At 41.9% G+C, this 21,527-nt stretch overlaps 2 protein-coding genes across 2 annotated transcripts in view; both read left to right on the top strand.

Moving 5' to 3' along the window:
* Nucleotides 1–1,094: 1,094 nt before the first annotated feature.
* igbp1 (immunoglobulin (CD79A) binding protein 1) lies at nt 1,095–8,021 on the top strand. Its single transcript, XM_072435673.1, has 3 exons — nt 1,095–1,576; nt 6,011–6,334; nt 7,674–8,021. The coding sequence occupies exons 1-3, from the start codon at nt 1,115–1,117 to the stop codon at nt 7,944–7,946; spliced, it is 1,059 nt and encodes a 352-aa protein (XP_072291774.1). The 5' UTR covers nt 1,095–1,114; the 3' UTR covers nt 7,947–8,021.
* A 2,470-nt stretch (nt 8,022–10,491) lies between these two features.
* The window catches only part of abhd18 (abhydrolase domain containing 18), a 26,309-nt gene continuing 15,273 nt past the window's right edge, over nt 10,492–21,527 (top strand). Inside the window, exons 1-2 of the mRNA XM_072435471.1 lie at nt 10,492–10,644; nt 20,563–20,665. Of these exons, the coding sequence (XP_072291572.1) occupies nt 20,574–20,665 (92 nt within the window). The 5' untranslated portion in view covers nt 10,492–10,644; nt 20,563–20,573. The remainder of the gene's footprint in view (nt 10,645–20,562; nt 20,666–21,527) is intronic.

The raw sequence follows: 21,527 nt of genomic DNA, 5'->3' as shown, positions 1-21,527 counted from the left end.
CCTGAGCTGGCCGTGTATCAGCGGGACCGGTCTTGGTCGCTGCAATGTGTGATTCAGTATTTTCCTGAGCTGCCATGTTGGATTCAGTAACTTCGTATTTGGCATAACAATTTAGGGTCTATGTGTGCTACTCGCAATCAACAAAATGGGTAAGCTTTAAAATCATGTGCATTGCCCATCATAAAAATGGAAGATCCAAAAATGCATCCGTTGTATCATTTAAAATTTTAGGCCTTGTTAACTTAGTCCTGTCCCAAAGAAATATTTTGCGCACAAAGATGTGCGTCGTAACGCAACAGCCAGGGACACCCTCAAATGTTTAGTCTTAAATTGAAGGAGACATTTAAAAAACTAAGCATTTATTTAACTAATTTGACTTTTTTCACAACAATTGCTTGCTCTTGCTATAATTAGAGTCTATCCTGTATCCAATCTGTCCTTTTTTGCCCAAGTCTTTGCACCGGCCTGGCCCCAAAAAGGCCAAAACGACCACAGAAAAGGCCCTTGAGTCGAGCCTGTATCAATGCCCTTATATCTGGCCTAAGACACGGCACCAACCTGGCCCCAAAAGGGCCAAAAGGAATAGGGAACAGGCCCCAGAGTTTACCCTGAATCAAAACCCTCCTTTAAGGGCTAAGTCTTGGCACCAGCCTGGCCCCAAAAGGACCAAAAGGTCAGGCTCTGGGGCCATTTCCCTTGTTCTGTTCTTGTTGAAAGTGTTGTTGCAAAAAGGACATGAGTATGGCACCTGTCAAGGTGAAGCGTGTCTGAACTGGTTTATGAAAGGGAACAGCAGTCACACTGATTTGCAGTAAATATTCATTATTATGTTTTTGTGTGAAAATGTTGATGCACAGTTAATTTTGTGCACCAGTAAAATATATATATACTTATGTTTTGAATTTGAAAAAAAACGTTTTTTTCCAATTGAGAAGAGTTCGGTGAATACGCTTACGAAACTGGTGGGGTTCAGTACCTCCAAAAAGGTTAAGAACCACTGCGTTATAGGCTTTACAATCTTCAATTTAGTCCACTAGATGGCAGTGGTTATCAGTTTTGTAGAGTAACACACAAAACGCCAAAGAAGCGCCACCCGGAACCAAACATTTCAAAGATGGCGAAATCTGAACAGGGCACGAAGCCTCCACAGTTGTCCAGCACCGAGCCGGACTCTGTGAAGCTGTCCGAGCAGTTCGAGCGGGGCTGGAGCGCGCTGGAAGAATTGGACAAAACGCAGGAGCCGATGGGAAGCCACAGCGTCCAGGAGCGAGTGCAGCGGGCCGTGCGGAGCCTGGAGAGCGCGTCCATGAGAGTGGCGCAGCTGGAGCTTTTCAGCCGCAACGAGGAGCTGGAGGAGGTGTGCACGGCCGAGCTCCGGTACCTCCTGCTCCCCGCGCTGCTCGGGGCGCTAACGCTCAAGCAGACGAGCCGGGAGAGGCGTTTGGAGATACTACAGACCGCAAGAGTTTATTTTGTGGACTATCTGCAGAGATGTAAGAACTACAACATATTCCAGTTCAACATGCCCAAGACGTGTGAGGAGACAGAGGCGGAGAGCACCTCGTCCTTTGCCCCGGTAAGAGCGGTTTTCTACGGGACTGGTTGTTCTGGGCACTGGCCTGATCCTGGTCATTAAAGTCATATTTAAAAGAATTATAGAAGAAGTATAATAGTATTCGTGTTGTTTTATATCTTTATTAAATCATCGGGGGAAAAATAAAATGTAAATATCTATCCGTAATTTAAAGGTGGTATGGACGATTTTTTTAATCATATTTCCTCGTGGCGTGGATAAATCATTTGTCCTGCCACGTATCAATCATAAAACGCACCTATCGCTCACCTGCAGCCGCGTCAGGCTCGTCTCCACGTTTCCGCGTGCCTAAGCGCATGGATCTATCATAATATAGTTCCCTCAGTGTACGGGGCAAAATGAAGACGGAGAAAGACCGTTCGAGCTGACGCAGAAGTGGACAGAAATCTACGGGAGACGAGAAATGCGATGCGCTCCGTTGCGCTAATAAACAAACGCACGTGTGTGTTGTATCAGTCCGCAAGAGGGAGTGCGCATGCGCACTTCCGCCTGCGTTCTCAAATCGCCGAAAAATCGTCCATACCGCCTTTAAGTTAAATCCCTCCAGCGTAAACTGAAAACTTTAAATGTATTCAGGTTTATCTTGCATATGGAAGGTGCCAAAATTAAATATATACGTAATTAAATCGCCTGAAAATTAAATGTAATTAAATTATTTAAATGGTAAATTAATTAAATGTGCACACAATTAATTGAAAATGTAATAATGAAATAAATGTGTTAAATGAATTCATGATTTGATATATCACGTAAACTCTCACCTCACCCTCCGCGGGTGGTCCCCGTTCAAGCTTGGGTCCTCTACCAGAGGCCTGGGACCTTGAGGGTTCTTCAGTATCTTTGCTGTTCCTGCACTGCACTTTTCTGGACTGAGATGTCTGTTTTTCCTGGTTCTGCTCAAGCCATTCCTCCAGTTTGGGGGTCACTGCCCCAAGTGCTCCGATCACTACGGGCACCACCGATACCTTCACGCTCCAGGCCTTCTCCAGCTCCTCTCTGAGGCCTAGATATTTATCTAGTTTCTCATGTTCCTTTCTCCGGATGTTACCATCCCATGGCACTGCAATGTCCGCCACCACGGCTTTCCTCTGACCCTTGTTGACCACCACTATGTCCGGTTGGTTCGCTGTTACCATTCTGTATCTGGAAGTCCCAAAGGACCTTGGCTCGGTCGTTCTCCACCACCTTTGAAGGTGTTTCCACCTTGTCCTTGGGGTCTCCAGCCCGTACTTTGCACAGATGTTTCTGTACACTATGCCAACCACCTGGTTATGGCGCTCCATGTATGCTGTCCCTGCCAGCATCTTGCACCCTGCCGTTATGTGCGGGATTGTCTCAGGGCCCCCTTTGCACAGTCTACACCTCGGGTCTTGTCTGGTGTGGTAGATCTGGGCCTGCTCCTGTGCTGCCATGAGGCTGCCCCAAATAAATTGTATGTTTGCTGTAACTCGACCCAACATTTTTCAAGTGGGAAGGTAGGTAGGTAAATTATTATTTATTTTTAACTTTGAAGGCATAAAAAATACTTTATACTAGTATACCCTGATAGGCCTAGACATTCTTAAATTGATATCATATGTAGGACATAGGCCTACCATTAATAATTAATAGGTCTATATGCATTTGAATTGAATTTATATTGATTGTCTCCAGCAGGGCCAGGGCAGGGGCCTGTGCCCTAGCTATCTGTTATAGTTTTGACTTTACAGTAAATCTAAAATCAATTCAGGGCCCATACTCAATATTCACAAAAACATTTAAATAACGTCTTTTGAAAATAAAGTGACAACGACAAGTGTGAACGTTAATAAATTTAAATATTGATTTATTTTAAACCTTTTTGATGTGGCTGGAATTTTGTCTGGGAGAGTTTTAACTTGTGCAGCTTGTATCATCAACGTCATGGCGTTCTCCTGTCGTAGAATCCTCATTCTCCATGTCTTGGTCATCATACATGACAAAGTCTGCATATTTCAGGCTCATGTCGAATCCCGTTGCGACCAGGGCGGCAGTAGCTCAGTGGTAGAGTGCTCGTCTTCTGATCCAAAGGTCGGCGGTTCGACTCCCCGCTCAGTCAGAGCGGTCAGATCCACTGGCCCGCAGGTTGGCGGTGCGATCGCAGCTGCCTCATGTGAATACTGCCGTTGTGTCCTTGGGCAAGACACTTAACCCAACTTGCCCCCCAGTGTCTGCGTACATCTGGGGTGTGAATGTGTGTGTGAATGGGTGACTGGTTCCTTGATGTAAAGCGCTTTGAGTACCTTGACGGTAGAAAAGCGCTATATAAATGTGACCATTTACCATTTACCAGAATATGTTGGTTCAACTCCACTTCGTTGGAATGACTCGGTTGGCACTCAGCGTCACAGAATAGCAATCAATCTCATCTTTTTCACCTCCAAGTCCACTAGCACATCATGCCACGTCTTGAAACCATCAACTTGTTCTTAATTCTCACTCTGTTTCCTTGCTTCAACATAGCGCTTTTTGGAAAAACGGTTGAGTCTGCGAGAGATATGAGAGAGAAAAAGAAATTGGCATAATTTTGACAAAGTTGCCGATATACTTTTTTTCAGTCGGCTATTTTTTTACCAAGTCGTTACCAAGGGTTACGGCAAAGGGACATATTTTTTTGCTCTGCCCAATCACGGCTTCAGACCAGCTCTTTCTAACCATTGGTAGGATTTTGTGATATCAGCCACTTCAGTTATGTTCCGGTGGTACATCCGATGTAGGGGCGTGTCCTCCCATGATGGTCCCTCCAGCTGCTCATCATCCTCTGTTCCCCATTGTCTGAGACAGGAGTGCCCACACATTTTTGGCTCACGAGCTACTTTTATATTTGATAAAGCCCGAAGATCTACCTATAGATCTAAATTATTGTATGATTTAGTATTATTTTTATTGTCAGTATTAAACAGGTTTTTATTTGTTTGACCATAATTAGGCTATAGAAACACAATGTAGGCTTTCATTAATAGCCTAATATTGTTTATCATATTCAAATGTGCAATATATAAAGAGAAAATCTGCTATTTAAACTAGACCATTTAATACAGCAAAGTATTTTGAAAATAAGACATACTGACCACAACTATGCTAATGATAGAAGATTGAGCTTAACCAGAACTTCCTCTCTCCTCCTTCCTCTGCGTTACTCTTCGGCGCGCTTCAGTGCGATCGACGTATTGCAAGCCTTGAAATAATTATTTTTACGTCCCTGTCAACATGACAGGTACCGATCATTTGGTACCTGTCAACATGACATGTTCATCATCACTACCATGTGCATCACTACCATGTGCACCACTACCATGTGCATCACTACCATGTGCACCACTACCATGTGCATCACTACCATGTGCATCACTACCATGGACCATAATTCTGTGCAAATAGCTCATGTTACAACGTAGCACTCGCCCGCTAAGCACAAGCTCAGGAGCAGATGAACCAGATGTGAAGACACAGACACAGGTAAATCATCTCACACAGCGTAATCTCCATGTTGACCATAAGTTGCGGTCATTTCCATCACTATAGAAGAGAGCACATCGCCTGGGCCCAAGAAGTCCAGAAGCTGATAAACCACGAGGTCTGATATGAAGTTTCTGAACCACCGTGAGAAGCTCGTCATGAAGACTGCAAAAGTTAATAAAGACAGTCAGTATGTTTCTAATGTTTTTAGCATTTCAAAGTGCACATTATTCACAGGGAAATTCTAGGCAAACCACTACCATGTGCTATGGAACTGCCCTGTTCAGAAATATTGAACTGAGATTAACAAGGCATTGCAGACTATTTTTGACATCATCCCACTCAGTTTCAGAACTATGTTCCTGGCCCTCAAGACTTCCACAATGGACACAATAAATGGATACATCTAGAACATTCTTCTGGCTGAAAAAATATCATCACTTTCATAAGAAATGGATTTCATAAGAAATGGATGACACAAACCTAACCAAGGATTAAGGACCGACATTATACTGGACATATGAAAAATGGAGAAGACTTCATTCAAACTCGATAAACTCATAAATAAACAAATGTGTTGGATTTTTTGATCTAATGGGACAAATACTGGACTCGTCCCCAGTGTCTGCTTACTTCTGGTGTGTGATTGTGTGTGCGAATGGTGACTGGTTCCTTGATGTTAAGTGCTTTGAGTGCCTTGATGGTAGAAAAGGGCTATATAAATGTGACCATTTAACTCCTGAAAATAATTTTGAAAAGATTTAGTAGAATGTCACCCTTTCGGTTTGTTAGGAATACATTGTGGAAGTGTCATTGTGTTTTTGCTTACATATTATGTAAGCAGTTACCGGAGAGAAAAACACAATCAATTCATTATGTCCACTCGATCGTTCCATTAACACCTGTGCTTCTAACACGTGCTTCTGTTCTGTTTCCAAGCCGGGTCAGGGTCAGCCTAACCTTGTGGCCATGGCAGCACAGAGACAGGCTAAGATTGAACGCTATCGTCAGAAGAAGGAGCTGGAGGTTCAGTTGGAGACTGTGAAGAGTGCTGTGGACAGCGGGCAGGCAGACGAGGACATCAGCCGTCGGTTCTACCTGCTTCACCTGCGCCGCTGGATCAGCCTGAGTCTGGAGGAAGTGGAAAGCATTGACCAGGAGATCCCCATCCTCAAGAACATGGGTGTCTTAAAGAGCATGCCCCCATCCCAGTCCAACAGACCACCCATGAAGCCCTTCATCCTCACCAAAGATGCAGTCCAGGTGAGTCTATTTAGCCACAACAGTTAAGGTTACAATGCACATTATTGTCCCCGTATTGTCCTACATGTGAAACTGCAGACCCACAGGAGAATAATCCCTGTAATGTTGTTTTACTACAATAAAGAGCAGAATGAAACATGTAGAGTGCTTACGGAAGGTGTTCACAGCACCTCACTTTCTACAGTTTATGTTGCAGCCTTAATCCAAAATGAATTAAATTCATTATTTGCCTCAAACATCTACAAACAATATGCCATAATACCAACGTGAAAGAAGGTAGTTAGAATAGAATGGTGCACTGTGGCAAAGGCGGTTAGCGCCCTTGCCACCCTTGTGCGCGTGTGTACGTACGTATTCACAGCCTCAAGTCTTTTTGAGTTTAATGCTACAGACTTGCTACATGTCGTCTTTGCAGAACCTCTCAACACCAATAAGTTTGGTTGGTGATTGTATCAAGTGCTCCAGTCAAGTTGTAGAAGCATCTCAAAGACCATCAGTGGGAAAACTATATTCCTGAACTCGATTTCGAGTCATGGCAAATTCTGTGAACACTTGCGTGCTTTTTTGTTTTTTATATTTAATACAGTTGCAAATAATTCAAACAATCTTCTTTCATGTTGTCATAATGGGGTATTGTTTGAAGAATTTTGAGGCAAATAATGAATTAAATCCTTTCTGTAACAACAAAATGTGGATAAGGTGAAACTGTGAATACTGTACATTAGTTTAGCTCTCTATAGCTCAAATCTTATGGCACCATTTTTATATGATAATGATGTCAATTGATATTCTAAACAACCCCCAAATGAATAAGGGTTCGGCTGACTATTGAGGTTTAGAACCTGTTTATAGTTTTTATTCAATGCATTAAATATTTTCTTTATAATATCTTTACACTAGGGCTGCAACAATGTATTGGCTAATCATGACTAGCACTCTAAACTTTTTTTTTTTTTATCGTGGTAATAGTTATCGGGTCTTAAAAACAAAGACTGGCTTTATTAAATTAAAATGTAAAAAAATAAACTTTAGATTTTCATCAATAAAACTGTATACATAAGTGTTCAGTCACCGTATTTCAACCTTTTATTTCATTGATAATGAATTTGAAAAGTCTTTGGGTACAACAGAAATAATAATTTGACCAGTTGACTAAGCTGACTAGTAAACTACTAAAATGTTTGTTGCAACCCTACTTTATACATAAAAAAGCCTAAAAGGTGCTCCGTTTAAGTCTGAGGTCCAGGGCCGGCCCTGGACCGGTCTAGATGTGGTTGTAAAGTTGTCCTCTTGGTGGGGCTCGGTGGGAACTCTTTGTAAATGCTTTGTGTGTTGACAGGCCCGGGTGTTTGGGGCGGGCTACCCCAGTCTGCCCACCATGACCGTAGATGAGTGGTTCACAGAGCACCAGAAGCACGGCGTCCTGCCTGACCAGGGCATCCCGCACAGGCTGGATGTGGAGGAGGACAGGGATCCAGCAGAGGTTCAGGAGGAGCAGAAGGAGAGGCAGGCAGAGAACGACAATGAGGAGAGTCTGCACAAAGCTCGCAGCTGGGACGATTATAAAGACACTCATCGAAGAGGCTACGGCAACCGCCACAACATGGGCTGAAAAGACTGAAGCCACTTAAAAACAAAGCATTCATGTATTTACTGGGGTCATTTTATTAAAGGTTTCACAAATGTACCCAGCTCTTTAATTACATATCACACACACTCTGAAGCCCAGTTTGTGCTTGACGTGTCTGCGAGGGTCCGTGCGGCTAGCAGCTAGCTCCGATTTCAACTGTCTACAGCCGCATGATCTGCATGGACTATAAATGCTCCTCCATGTATCTCCTGTCCAAAAGAAATCACGGGGTGGCTATACATAACCAGAATAGGGGGAAAAATCCTGCACACTGTCTTACTTGCAAATAAATGTATTGGAGAAGGGGCAACATTTTGGCAACTGAGCCTTCGTCAGGCAAATGCCTTCTCCAATAAATTTATTTGCAAGTAAGACAGTGTGCAGGATTTTTTCCGCTATTACATTTAGTGTCACGTACACCTTTTTTCCTACACACCTGGCACAGAATCTGATGTGCGGAGCACTGTCTTTATACTTAACCAGAGAAAAAAAGTTCATGAGTGTTCATTCAAAAGATAAGTGAGTAATAAATTGCTATGGCAACAGTCCTAGATTTTCATCACTCTGAAACCCATGAAAATATTTCAGACTCGGCTGCAGCTGCTCAATGACCTGAAGAGCAAAGAAAAACGTTTATAGATCATTTGACAGGTCTAGGAACACGGCTTTCCCACAATGCTCTCTGTGTGTGATGTATATTGCAGTGGTTCTCAACATGGGGTTCACATGATTTTAGGGTGTCCCCAGCTTATGTGGGGCAATTGAAAATGTATGCAGCCGTCTTAAATGAGGCCTGGCACTCTTAAAAATGAAGTAGTAAATCTAGATTATTTCTTGTGTTACCAAATCATTGTTTCTAGGCCAATGTCCTGAATAAAATCATGCATTGGATTTAAATTGGTGGCATAACTTTCCTTTTATATTTCTGGACTACGGTCCAGAAACTACCAAGCTTGTTCATTCCACTCACAGATCATACTCTACTGGAAAATATCTTCCATATAATTAAAAATAATTGTCCACACAACACAATTTCTCACCACATGATACCCCTTTGGAACTGTTGATACATTTTATTCAGACATGTTGGGAGAGTGGCATGAGAAGGGCATATGGTCCGTCAAGAATCTGTCTAAACACACAACTACAGAACGCGTCGCAACTGCCCCCTCTACTGGTCGAAGGCAAGAACATCTCCGGAATACTTTCAAACAAAGAATCCCTATGGCAACTGTGTCAATACTGGTCACCTGAAGCCCTTCATCAGGCCAAGATTCAGAGTATCATAAGATATAAAACATGAACGGCCGGATCTGGTTTGCTGTTGTGTAATACTTTTTTATTATTTATTAGAGTTCATCAGACCAGAAATACCTCAAGGTAAATAGTTTATTTATTTTGGTGTACGTCACATAAAAAAGTATGAAGAAGACAAAATGCTGCTGCAGAATACGATGAACTATTCTTGTCATCGATTTTATGCCGCCGTAATAGGAAGCCCAATAATAATAACAATCATTTTACACGCTTTAATGTGTAATAACATTTTTGGGTCATCCCATTATCTTACAATGGAATGATTCAGTACAAGGACATTTACAAACTTTAATAATTCTAACGGGTAAATTTTGAGGCAAACGTTTTTGGAATAAGACATAACAAAATGTGGAAAAAGTTAAGCAATGTGAATACATTCCGGATGCACTGTACATTTCTGGCAATACTTTAGTGACCTTAAGCATTAGGAAAAAGAAATTGATGGTCAAAAATGCATTGTTTCCACAAGGTTCTGGGTCAAACAGTGGAAAGGTGGTACATTTTGGAGGCAATGTCTATGTAGTTTGTATTTCAAGTATCATGAGCTAGTTGTGTCCGTTTGATCTCTCTTTCAAATAGGGTTAGACCCTTAACTGATGTTAGAAATGTGTAAAAAATAGAAGTATAAGAATAATAAGAGGGCATTTGATATGATCAAAGTCATCAATAAGGTCGAGTACCAGCCTAATATTTGATATATTTGAACTTATGTGCCGGTTTGCCATAAAACCATTTTGATAATCACTGATGATTTCATCTAGATATTTAATCGTTTGGAAAATATTTTAGCCAAAATCTGCAGTTGGTAGTTTCTGTCTATTGATAGTCATTAAATAAAGGCAAAAAATGTTTTTTAATTAGCTATCCGGAAAACTGTTCAATACTTAACTCAGCGTTCATTCAGAAGTATTCGGAGAGTGATAGTGGCTCTCAGATTATATATATATATATATATATATATATATATATATATATATATATATATATATATATATATATATATATATATATATATTTACAACTTTTTGGCTCATACTTAGCACACCAGCAGATAACATGGCGGATTTCCATGGTCGTTTCTGACGTTCCATCTCGAGCTCTATTTCGAGTGAACGTTTAATCTCAAAACGAATCTCAAAAATTAAGTTTGTCCCAAGTATGGTTATTACAGCAACTTCAGCGCCTGCGCAGAAATATCCAGGCATGCGCTGTTTGAACAGCCGTAACGAATAGTGCAGGGTTCCAAACCGTGTCTGCTGGAAGGTCTCTGGTCACTTTCATGGTCACTCCGCGGTCACCTCAACTGTTCACCGCGAGCAAGAGACTCCTCTCTACGGCGTAAAAGTGTCTGGTGCAACGTGAGGTAACGGAACACTAACTGTAGTATTTACCTGCGGTACACATTCAAATCTGGTGTCAGTGAAAGGACGTGAGTATTTTTCCTGACCTGGGACAGTACGGAGCGCGCGCCGCGTGCGCTCCGCGCGCCGCGTGCGCTGCGTGCGCTTCTGTGATAAGAACGTGATAAAGACACGTCCAGTGTCAGGTCAGGTCAGGTCACAGTGCAGATGACAGGTCTGGAGGCTTTTCTAATGATTAGGCTACTTTTTTGGGATAGAATCATTTGTAAATATTTATTTTAAAAAAAAAAAAAATTATTTGTCCAGAAAATAATTTATTTCTTCTTCTTTATTTTCTGAATTTCAAATGATTCAAATGCTTGAATGTGGTCTTGTTTGGTACAGATTAGGGCTGCAATGATTAATCGAGTAAATATAGTAATGTGATTACTCAAGTGAACGGCACATGGAGCTAATGCTGCAAAACACCAGGATCACTGGTCTCACTCAACATAACAAGTTTCATCAAACAAGTTTCTTATTTTAAGTTATTTGACATAAACACAAATTAATTCATAGCTACTATAACTGTTCACAAACAGTCTGGTGAGTTAATTATTGGTAGTCATGTATGTATATATATATATATATATATATATAGTGGTTTTGGGGACATACTTATGTGAAATTAAGACAAATTGATGTAATTTTAAGCAGAAACTGTTATTTGTAATTTGTTTATTACTATGAATTATAAGGTTTATTAATAAAAAATATGTAATATGCTTTTCAATGGTTTATGGAATGTACAAAAGATTTACCGATTAATTGAAGAAATTGATCAATAGATTACTTTATTACTAAAATAATAATACTCAATAGCTGCAGCTCTACAGGCTGAGAAATAGATTTTCAAAGTTAGGGGCCAGGGGGGCCCCTATCTAAAAAAGTTAGGGGCCCCCCAGCAATTTCAGGTGCCCACAAGCGCGCGCGGCATCATAAGAACAAGATAAATTTGTTGTTTTAAACCTCGTTATTAGCATGTAAAACAATTTAAAGTACTTTCATCTTTTATTTGATATGAAGGAAGAGCACAAATACTGAATTCCTATAAACCAGAGATCATGATCTTTCAATACTGTTTAATTCAATATAATAGTTTCTTAGATACAAAATAAATACTGTTTACAGCATTTGACACAAGGAGATCTTGTGGAATATATAAAATCACAGCCTACAAAATAAACTACTAATATATATACATTGCCCCGATGCTAACAACTCCAAAGGGGGGGGGGCCTTGGAGGATGCGGTTGCGGTTGGGATTGGGGATGGGGGATTTAGCAGAAGCCACAGTCCTCCTGCTCAGAGTCTGAGGCCAGCTGCTCCAGTCTCTTCATTACCAGCTGAACATACTCCTCCACAGGATCATCCTCCTCCTCCTCCTGATCTAACTCTGTGTCAGGGTTGTCAGGCACAGACTCAATGAACCTTCTTGCTCCTCCCTCGTTCCAGAGGTGAATGGCAGGTAGTGGATCAAACAGGGGTACAAAATTAGACCGGGCATTTCCGAGTACACCTGAACGCGACCGAACACAGCGGCCAATCAGATGCCCGCTTTCATCGAAATTAGATCACGGACACCGCTTGGCCAATGAGAAGCGAGAATACTGCGAAGTGGCATGTCTGTCAAAACGAAACTTAAGCAATGAAAATGCCCCAAATATGGCCAAATTACTATTTAAATCTTGATTTGTTTGAGGAATTTCGATACAGGGGCACGGCGGGCCCCCTCCTAATTCAAACCCTGGGCCCGCCAGCGATTAGAGGGCCTACTGGCCCCGGGCCCCCGTCTATTCCGCAGCCTGCTCTAGTTACGGTACGTACACACCGCAGACGCCTAAACGCGCCCGACGCAGAATTTGAGCGCGTATACATTTGAAAGGTTTACGCAGTGGACGCGCGCTCTCGACGCCCTGGCCACTGTACACAGTCGCGCGTATGGCGCGCTCGAGCTGTCTGCGCACATGCGCAGTAGAGATGTTGTCGCATGAGCAGTGGAGTTGTTGTCGGTGTGGCCTTTCATTGTGTAAAATGGCGGATATCGAGAGCGTTGTTTTCACGTTTTTGGTTTTCAAAACTCTCACACGGAGGCGCCGGGCTTATTTCTGTCTCTGTATTCCACCGTGAATACATCATACAGTTCCTTTCTCCCACAAACAGCCACAATCAATCGTTTGTCTGCCATTGTTGACGAGCAAGGAAAAAGTGGCACTTCTTGGGGAATTCCACGGGTAATACCGGAAATGCGAGGGGCAATACTTACGTACGTACGTCACTGGAGCGTCAGCTCTGATTGGCTCCTGCGGCGGCTGCTACGCTTCAGCTGCAGAGACCTCAACATATCTGAACGCGTCGCGTAAGCCGCTTTCGTCGCCTCGGCCGGCTCATACGCGCGCTCAAAGGGTCCAGAGCGTAAAAAAAACGCACCAATCGCGCCGCAAAAACGAAGAAATCGCGCCGCGGATAACGCACTACGTGCTCGATGCGCGTTTACCATAGACTTTGAATGTAAACTGGACGCTTCGGCCGCGGCGGTGTGGAAGCCCCTTTAGGCTCGAGCCATGGAATGGAATGCTCGAGACTGTTGTTCTTCCCTGGTTTCTTATGCCACAACTCTGGCATTTTTTACCCCTGAACATCGATGAAAGTCACACATGGGGACATCGACGCGATCGGCTCGGCCCGAACTCCAATAAAATGGAGGTTGCGAGAACGCCCGTTGCAACAGTGCCGACTAGTTCAAAAAAGAAAAAAACATGAAACCCTAATCTTTGGCCTAGACACATGAAACTTGGGACAGTGATAGAGCTACCTTTGACGAGTAAAACACACCTGGCAGCATCGCTGTATGATAAACAGGAAGTCAGCATGTCGAATCAAAGTGGCGCCGCCATGTTTGACTTTTTTCTTTCAAAATTGTACTTATATTCTTTACGGTCTTTGCGTACCACGCCCTCAAAAAAGGCTTAATTTCCTGCTAACGCTAATGCTAATTAGTGCTAATGCTAACGCTAATTAGCATTAGCATTAGCGGCGGGTCTCTGTTGCTAGGTGACAGAGGTACAGGGAGGAGGAGGTGCAGCCGGGTCACTGGCTTTAGAAGAATAAAGACTAAAGACTTTATTCTTTATTCTTTAGACTATAAAGAATAAAGTCTTAAAACTTGGGAGAGTGATAGAGCTACCTTTGACGAGTAGACACTATGGGCGCCACAGAAGAAGAACTTCTAACGAATACAACAAAGTCTGAAGAATAAAGTCTGGCGGTAATGCCACACTTGGATGCCAACCGCCAGTGTTTGGAAAGTTCACTTTCTACATGAACTAGTTCAGTTCATAGTTCACACATTTTAAAATGAACATAGATCATAATTCAAAATGTTGAACCAAGTTCACAGCTCCAAAAATGAACTAGTTCAGTTCTTTTTTCAATACTATGCAATATTTGTTCTAAATTATTTCCACAGCCCATATTCAACCACAGGCAGCAATTATTTTATTAGTTTAATGCTGAAACTATGTGTCAGATTTAATTTCATATCCAATTTTGAATCCTTACCCAGGATTTACATTCACATTGAAGGGACAGCCTTCCCCAGAGGCAAAGTTTGCACAGAAATGCAGATTGTTCCCATTCTCACCGACATAAAACTCACGTAACTGGTCGTAGGACGACTCCTTGCTGCTCTGTCTTTGTCGCTGCTTTCAGTTTTGATGCGCATGCGCATGCGCAGCGCGGTGCGACACGCAAAATCTCTTGTCTGTCTCCGCTATCTATCGGCCTCTACAACTTCGGAGCCCTCACACTTGCCAGACATGGGCTCTTTTTGGGCAACATAACGGTGTGTTTTTCGCCTGGAAGTCTCTAGAAATCGGGCAACATAACGGTGTGTTTTTCGCAACAGGTGACATTATTTGGAGAATTCATAACTTCTACTGATATACATACCAAAGGATGTTCAGGGATGTTCACTAGAGGTGAGCAGGGTCTATCAAGCTACTATCGTTTTATCGACGCGTAAAATTTTATGTGAAGCCAGTCTTTCGTCTTTTGAGGGGGGGAGGGGGTCCAGAGAGAGACGAAAAAAATTACGTCTTTTCAGCTTCAACCCATTTTGAGAAGATCCCTTCTTGAACGAAAATAAAAAGAAAGAATTTGCCGTTCACAGTCACCAGAATGAACGCGTTCATATTATTGTTCGTCGGCAGTAATACAGTGCGTTCAGTTCACGTTCACCAAAATTATGAACGCGTTCATGAACTTTCGTTCAATGAACGCGTTCAGGCACAACACTGCCAACCGCCATAAAACAACAACAACAACAACTACAGGCGCCCCTACTGACTCAACAGGGATTACGTCAGACTCTAGACTACACATTTCCTTTGTTTGGAGTAAACCTGTTGCAACTGATAACCGGACCTCATTTTGGAGACAGAATTATGTTGTTTGGTATGCCGCAAAACGCAGCAGAAAACATGTACGGGCAGGAAGGCGGTCGCGCGGGTGGCGAGAGCCATCATCGCCACTAGCGTGGCTTTAATTAAGATTACTCTTCCTGTCTTCTATTTTAAAAATTGTTCTTTCAGAAGTGTTTTAAGTTTCCAGAATAATAATTTAGAAAATTTTCATCCACTCTCATAATATCTTTGTTTGGTAAAGAGCATTTTCTTAACTATGTCCTGTAAGGTCAATCATTAATTTCTCCTTATCTTTTTAATTTAATTTGAGGACTCCCCTTCTTGGCATGATTTACCTCCAGCAGTTTTAGTTTTTCTTGTGGATCATTTCGTTTTTCTCCCTTTGTTTCTTTTTTTATCTACGCAATGGCTATCATTTTACCTATCAACACTGCTTTAGCAGCATCCCATGATGCTAAATGACAAGTTTCACCATTGTCATTTACCTCCATATAAATCTCAGGATTATTTTAAAACATTTTCATATTCAGAGGTTCATTAAGCAGGCTTTTTCCTCCAAGTCTGCAGTAATGTAGAGAGGAGCATGGTCACTTTAAGTCTGTTTCTGCCTATATCTGCCTAAGTCATTTTCGATCTGTCTTTATTGAAAATAAAGTAAGTTATCTATACTGAAGTGAATTGGAAAAAATGGGTTTATTGTGTTAATCTCTCTCCAGATTTGAATTAGTCCTATATTTTTCTTCAATTTGTGGAATTTACTATTTATTGCTCCTCCAGTGCCTCTAGAGTTTTTAAACATCTTATGTAGGTTGAACACAAAGAGTGGTTTGCAACAATATATATATTGCAATATTAGTATAGAAAGTGCTATCACTCCCTAGTGGAGAATATACATTCAATAGAGTAAAAACCTTTCCATTAATGGTTCCTTTAACCTGTACATATCTGCCATATATGTCTTTACATTCAAAACTTTGTTTAAAAGCTATTAGGTTTGAGATCAATATTGCAACTCCTCTCTTGTGTTTGCTTCTGTATAATAATTAGGACAATACTGTGTTTCTTCTAAGTATGTAATGTATATTTTCTCTTTTCTCATTTTTGATTTATATTTTTGATCGTTTGCTTGCAGGGCTCAGATGAAGGATTTTCTCTTGTATAGCAGTGCTGCTAAACAATCCATTAATTTTTTCAAATTTGTATAGCAATTTGATAAGTTACATAGCAAAACACAAAAATGACAATCAATATTTTCGATTATTTATTTCAAATGTATTTGTAAATAGTATATTTTTAAAAAACTGAATTAACTTTTAAACACAAAACTTGCAAATAAAATTAGTTGTTGAACAAATTAATTAACACCAAGTCAGATGGCCTTATTTACAACTTTCTTCCATATCATCATCATCATCATCATCAGATGACTATCTGCATGAGTCTCATTTACATATTAATCGTCTTTACACTCACAATTTACATATCACCACCAGACTCGTCATCAGATGACGATGAGCTGTTTGTAACAGAATGACTTCTCTTACGGGCACTGTTCCCTCTAAGCTGTGCGCCTGTGCAATTGCGCACCGCGCAGAAGAAAATCTATGGCGTGCAGAACATTTTATTCACCATAAACCTATTAATTAATATCTAATATTAGACCTAATCTAATCTAATTACCAAACGGCCACCGGGAGCAATCTAGAATGAAGCGGAAGCGTTTGACACTGTAGAAGACTAGTGGACAGTAGAAGCACTCTCCAGGGAACACGTCGTGTAACCCGTGTTCTCTATATTTTTAGTTTCAAACCGCTGTGTGTTTTATTACAATCAGACTCATATTCACTGAGAAATTAGTCTAATTAGTCTCGTAGCGCAGCGGACCGCGGGTGCGCCGGTCCACGCGGACGACCGCGGGGGACGCTACACAGCCAATCACTGCCACCATTGATTGTGCGTATTTGCCCTGCCCATACGCACCTTGCAGGTTCGCTAGCTAACAATAATGCGGCAGAGTTAAAAGACACATCCCCTTATCATGGCGAAACGAACGGGCAGCGCCAGGGACAAATCCACTCACCAAGCCAAAGTAAAAAAGAAATGTAGTTCTTTCAGGATGGAATGGCTTGTGCCACTGGACCACTGCCAGGCTAAAGCAGGACTCTCACATATAACTACTATACATCTCATGAACAACAGGATTTTTGTATTTTTCATTTTAAGTGGGCCTAATTTCTTGTAATAAAAGTAAACTGATGAAAATTGCTGCTGTAATTTGATTATTTTAATGTAACTAGCTATGATCCATGGTTTTGACATCGTGGCCACAGCGTGCACATCTGATGTTGCTCACAGTGGTCCTCAGTGTGCTCAGTGAGCTTGTGTGTTTGCCCAGACACGTGAAAAATTAGACACGACACGTCTTTGTTTTGTCCTGGACGTGAGTGAGTTTGACCCCTTTGACTTCGACATCCTTGGGGTTCTCGGGGTGAAAAGCGCGCAGCGGTGACGAGGGGCTTTGATGAGCGCAGCCTCTCGCTAATCTCACGACAATAACTATGTGTAACACAGTTATGTGTTGTGAGATTAGCGAGATGCGGCACTCGTCAAAGCCCCTCGTCGCCTCCACTGTCCCGGTGGCTCCTGCTCCCGCTCCCCCATTTTCAGACGCGTGCAGCGGGAGCCCTGGATTGAGTTCAATGTGCCATTAACATTAAAAGATGCTACTTGCAACTTTTCCGATGCCATTGGGTTGATTGTATTGATTTTACTCCTATTAAGTTACCAATGCTTTGAAACTCTTTGGGTGAACACAAGATATGAACACAAGAACTACAGAAACATGAAACTGAAAAAAAGAAAAGAAAAGAAAATGGAAAACTAAATGGTTTATATCAAAAACATGTGCTGAACCCAAAATCTGATCATATAATGGATTGTGAAAATGGGGGAGGTTCATTCCCAATGAAGGCCTGCCCGAATGTTTTTCAGTCCAGTCCTGGTACCAAACCTCTCCAAGAACTGGAAGAAACTGTTCTTGTGGTTCTGGTCTGGATGGACCGTAACCTCCTGCCTGAGGAGTGGCTCAAATAGTCAGTGTCCAGGGTGAGAAGGGTCGGCTGTGATCCAACCTGCACGCATTTCTTGCTGCTATTAAGTTCTGTGTTTAGCATTTTTCTGAGGAGCACTTTTGCCTCTGCTGGTGTTTAGAACGCATGTTCTTTACTTTCAAAAGTCACCAGAAGTTGGAAACGTGAAGCCATGCCTTAGTTGTCTCCTCTTGAATTCTTCACAGATGTGAAACTTTTCTCATTATTGATGAACTTTGTGTGGAATAGCCTTGGCGAAGAACACTCCTTTGCCTTTGTACTAAAGGTCTTCTTTAACTTTTGTGGCCTTCATTATGTGCTCCTACACATGATGGTTAAGAAACCTTTTTTTATCAGGCCTGGTGGTTTATCAGCTTTTTGTCTTTGTTTGCCCAAGCGATGTGCTCTCTATCGTAATGAAGGGATCACAACACCAGTCCCAGAGCTTGTTCTCTGTCCACAGTTTCACTACCTCAGCTTTCAGCTCCCGTAAATCCTCCATAATCTCGCAATTTTCATATAATCTATATATATTTTTGCAACACCCAAAATCACAACAGCAGGTTGAACCTAACTTACATCCCAAAAGACCGTTAACGCATTGCGCAACACGTGTGTTTTCATTTTCAGTCCTCCACATGCTTCTGTAACATAACAGAAAGCGCAAGACGGAAATTATATTGCCTTTTACAAGTAGGTTTACCTGTGTCTGCGCCACTGAAGTGGCCATAGTACATATTATATAGTACATAGTATGTCACTCTCTATCACGGTGTGACTTGATTTAAATTTGACTTACGCAATGTATTCTGGGATTGAAACACGCCCAGCAGCATCATCACAACAAACATGGTGGGAACATGGCGGCGCCTGTGTCCCCCGCATGTTTCCCCCGCTCGCCTTCTCTACCAAAATAAAGGATAACGGCATACAAAAGGTCGATTGAAATATCTTAAAATCGGGACATTTAGTCTCCCGATCGGGTTGATCGAGACGTTTTCCGTCATTGACTGTTGAAGCCTGACCCCTGGTGGTCACTCCAAGTCAAAAAATGTTGATCTTTTTTTTTTTGCCTTCAAAGTAAAAAAAAAAAAAAGAATTTGCCTACCGTCCGACCCACTTGAAAAATGTTGGGTCGGGTTACAGCAAACAGACAATTTATTTGGGGCAGCCTAATGATAAGAATTTGTAACACCAAAGGACACAGTCTTGCCCTCCACCACTTAACTCGATTCGAATATGGCCCTCAGAGGAAAAAGACTTCCGGGTATGTGTTGGTCTAGGTCAGGGATGCCCACACATTTTCGGCTCACGAGCTACTTTTATATTCGACAAAGCCCGAAGATCTACCTATAGATCTAAATTATTGTATCATTTATTTTTATTATCAGTATTAAACATTAAACAGATTTTTATTTTTGTTTTTAACCATAATTAGGCTATAGATACACAATGTAGGCTTTCATTAATAGTCTAATAGTGTTCATCATATACAAATATGCAATATAAAAAGCAGAGCAAAAATCTGCTATTTTACTAGACCATTTAATACAGCTGAGTATTTTGAAAATAAAATACTGACCACAACTACGTTAAATGATGATGAAGGTTAAGGCTTAACCAGAACTTCCTCTCCCCTCCTTCCTATGCGTTACACAGCGCTCGCTTCAGCGCTTTCCGGCGCTTTTTGGCGGTTTCCGGCGCGCTTCGGCGCTTCGGCGGGATCGACCCTCACTGCCTCTGAGATCGACCGGTAGATCGCTATCGACGTATTGGGCACCCCTGGTCTAGATTCTTGACCGACACATAACTGGAAGTCTAATTCTGGACTTTAATAGATATTTACAAATATTATTATATGTAATATATATTAAAGTATTATTATAACCATGAAATCAAACGGAGAATGGCCATTATAACTCTCTGACTGAAATATGTATTAAGGCTTTTAAATCAGAACAGTATAGACAATATACTTATTATATTAAAAATAAATGGGGAAAAAGGAATCCCTCAAATATTTAGGTGTGGCTCTCAAAGTCTTTTCAACCAGTTTAGATAAAAGCTAGACTGGAATATGGAACCTTATTCCATATTTCAGTCCAAGCTAAAGAATTGCAACTATTAAAATTAGTGTGCTGTCCAAATTTCTGTATCTATTCCAGACTCTCCCAATTTTCACCCCGAGCCGGCTATTGGAGTGGAATAAAGTTATTCAAGAGCATGTTTAAAGGCTAATAACAATACAAATAATGCATAATTCTTGTCATTTAAAATAAAAGTGGGTGAGGGTATTTGCTTTCCCTTGCAACAGTATCTTATATTTTTATGAGGCTGAAATGAACAAATGCTCTTGTCCTGTGAGCAGATGCCAGGTCCATGGGTGTGAGTCGCCTGGACGTCTTCTACAGACGGCTGCTCCTCTCCAAACTCTTCATAGGAGGATGGGGGAAGCCCGAGGATCTCAAGAGGTAACATGTTTTCAATTCAAGAAATTATTTTTTGTTAATGCTCAAATGAGAACATTGGAACACTCCTGGATGAATGAGGGATTAGGTATTTGTACTTTGCTTGTACTTGTACTATCCTCAAGTATCCGATGGAGAGTATAGAGCTGGTCCAGTGTTCCACAATCAGGACGAAAACCACACTGCTCTTCCTGAATCTCCTGTACCCTGGAATAGATCTTACCGGGGAGGCTGAGGAGTGTGATCCCTCTGTAATTGGAACACACACCCCTTCTTGAACAGAGGCACCACCACCCCAGTCTGCCAGTCCAGAGGCACTGTCCCTGACCGCCATGCGATGTCAGCCAAGACAGTCCTACTACAGCCAGAGACTTAAGATACTCGGGGCGGATCTCATCCACCCCCAGAGCCCTGCCAGTTTGCCAACAACCTCAGTGACCTCAGCTTGGATGATGGACGAGTCAGCCTCAGAGTCCTCAGTTCAATTCAATTCATTTTTTGTTGTAACGCCCATAATCACAACAGCGGTTGTTCGGAGAGCGACAGTAAAAAACGGATTAAACAATGTTCTCCTTCTCGGCTCGGAAAAAATACAAAACACCTTGGGGAAAAAGTATAAACCTGGAGGAGTTCCACAGTGAAGGAGAGATCCGACTCCCTCAGACGGACAGGCGTACGCAAGATAGACAGTGGAGCTGGACCCACTCAGGAGGAGAACCAGTTCTTCCAGGCAGATGAAGAACTGTTCATATGGAGAAGCGACCGCTTTTCCAGGGACTCGAGGAGCATCTCCACAGGTCATCGATGTGGGGAGTGGCGGGGAGTGGGAAAAGAAGATGAAGAGTCAATGAACGGATTGCAAGTT

Source organism: Eucyclogobius newberryi, unplaced genomic scaffold (genome assembly GCF_026437365.1).
Source record: "Eucyclogobius newberryi isolate DKJ021-1_F unplaced genomic scaffold, fEucNew1.0.hap1 SCAF_11, whole genome shotgun sequence".
Classification (NCBI taxonomy): domain Eukaryota; kingdom Metazoa; phylum Chordata; class Actinopteri; order Gobiiformes; family Gobiidae; genus Eucyclogobius; species Eucyclogobius newberryi.
This window is presented reverse-complemented; position numbering and strand designations above follow the sequence as displayed.

Coding starts and splice junctions, on each gene's coding strand:
- igbp1 (XM_072435673.1), top strand. CDS start 1,115: ATGGCGAAATCTGAACAGGGCACGAAGCCTCCACAGTTGTCCAGCACC. Junction 1,577..6,010: donor GCACCTCGTCCTTTGCCCCG/GTAAGAGCGGTT, acceptor TCTGTTTCCAAG/CCGGGTCAGGGTCAGCCTAA. Junction 6,335..7,673: donor TCACCAAAGATGCAGTCCAG/GTGAGTCTATTT, acceptor GTGTGTTGACAG/GCCCGGGTGTTTGGGGCGGG.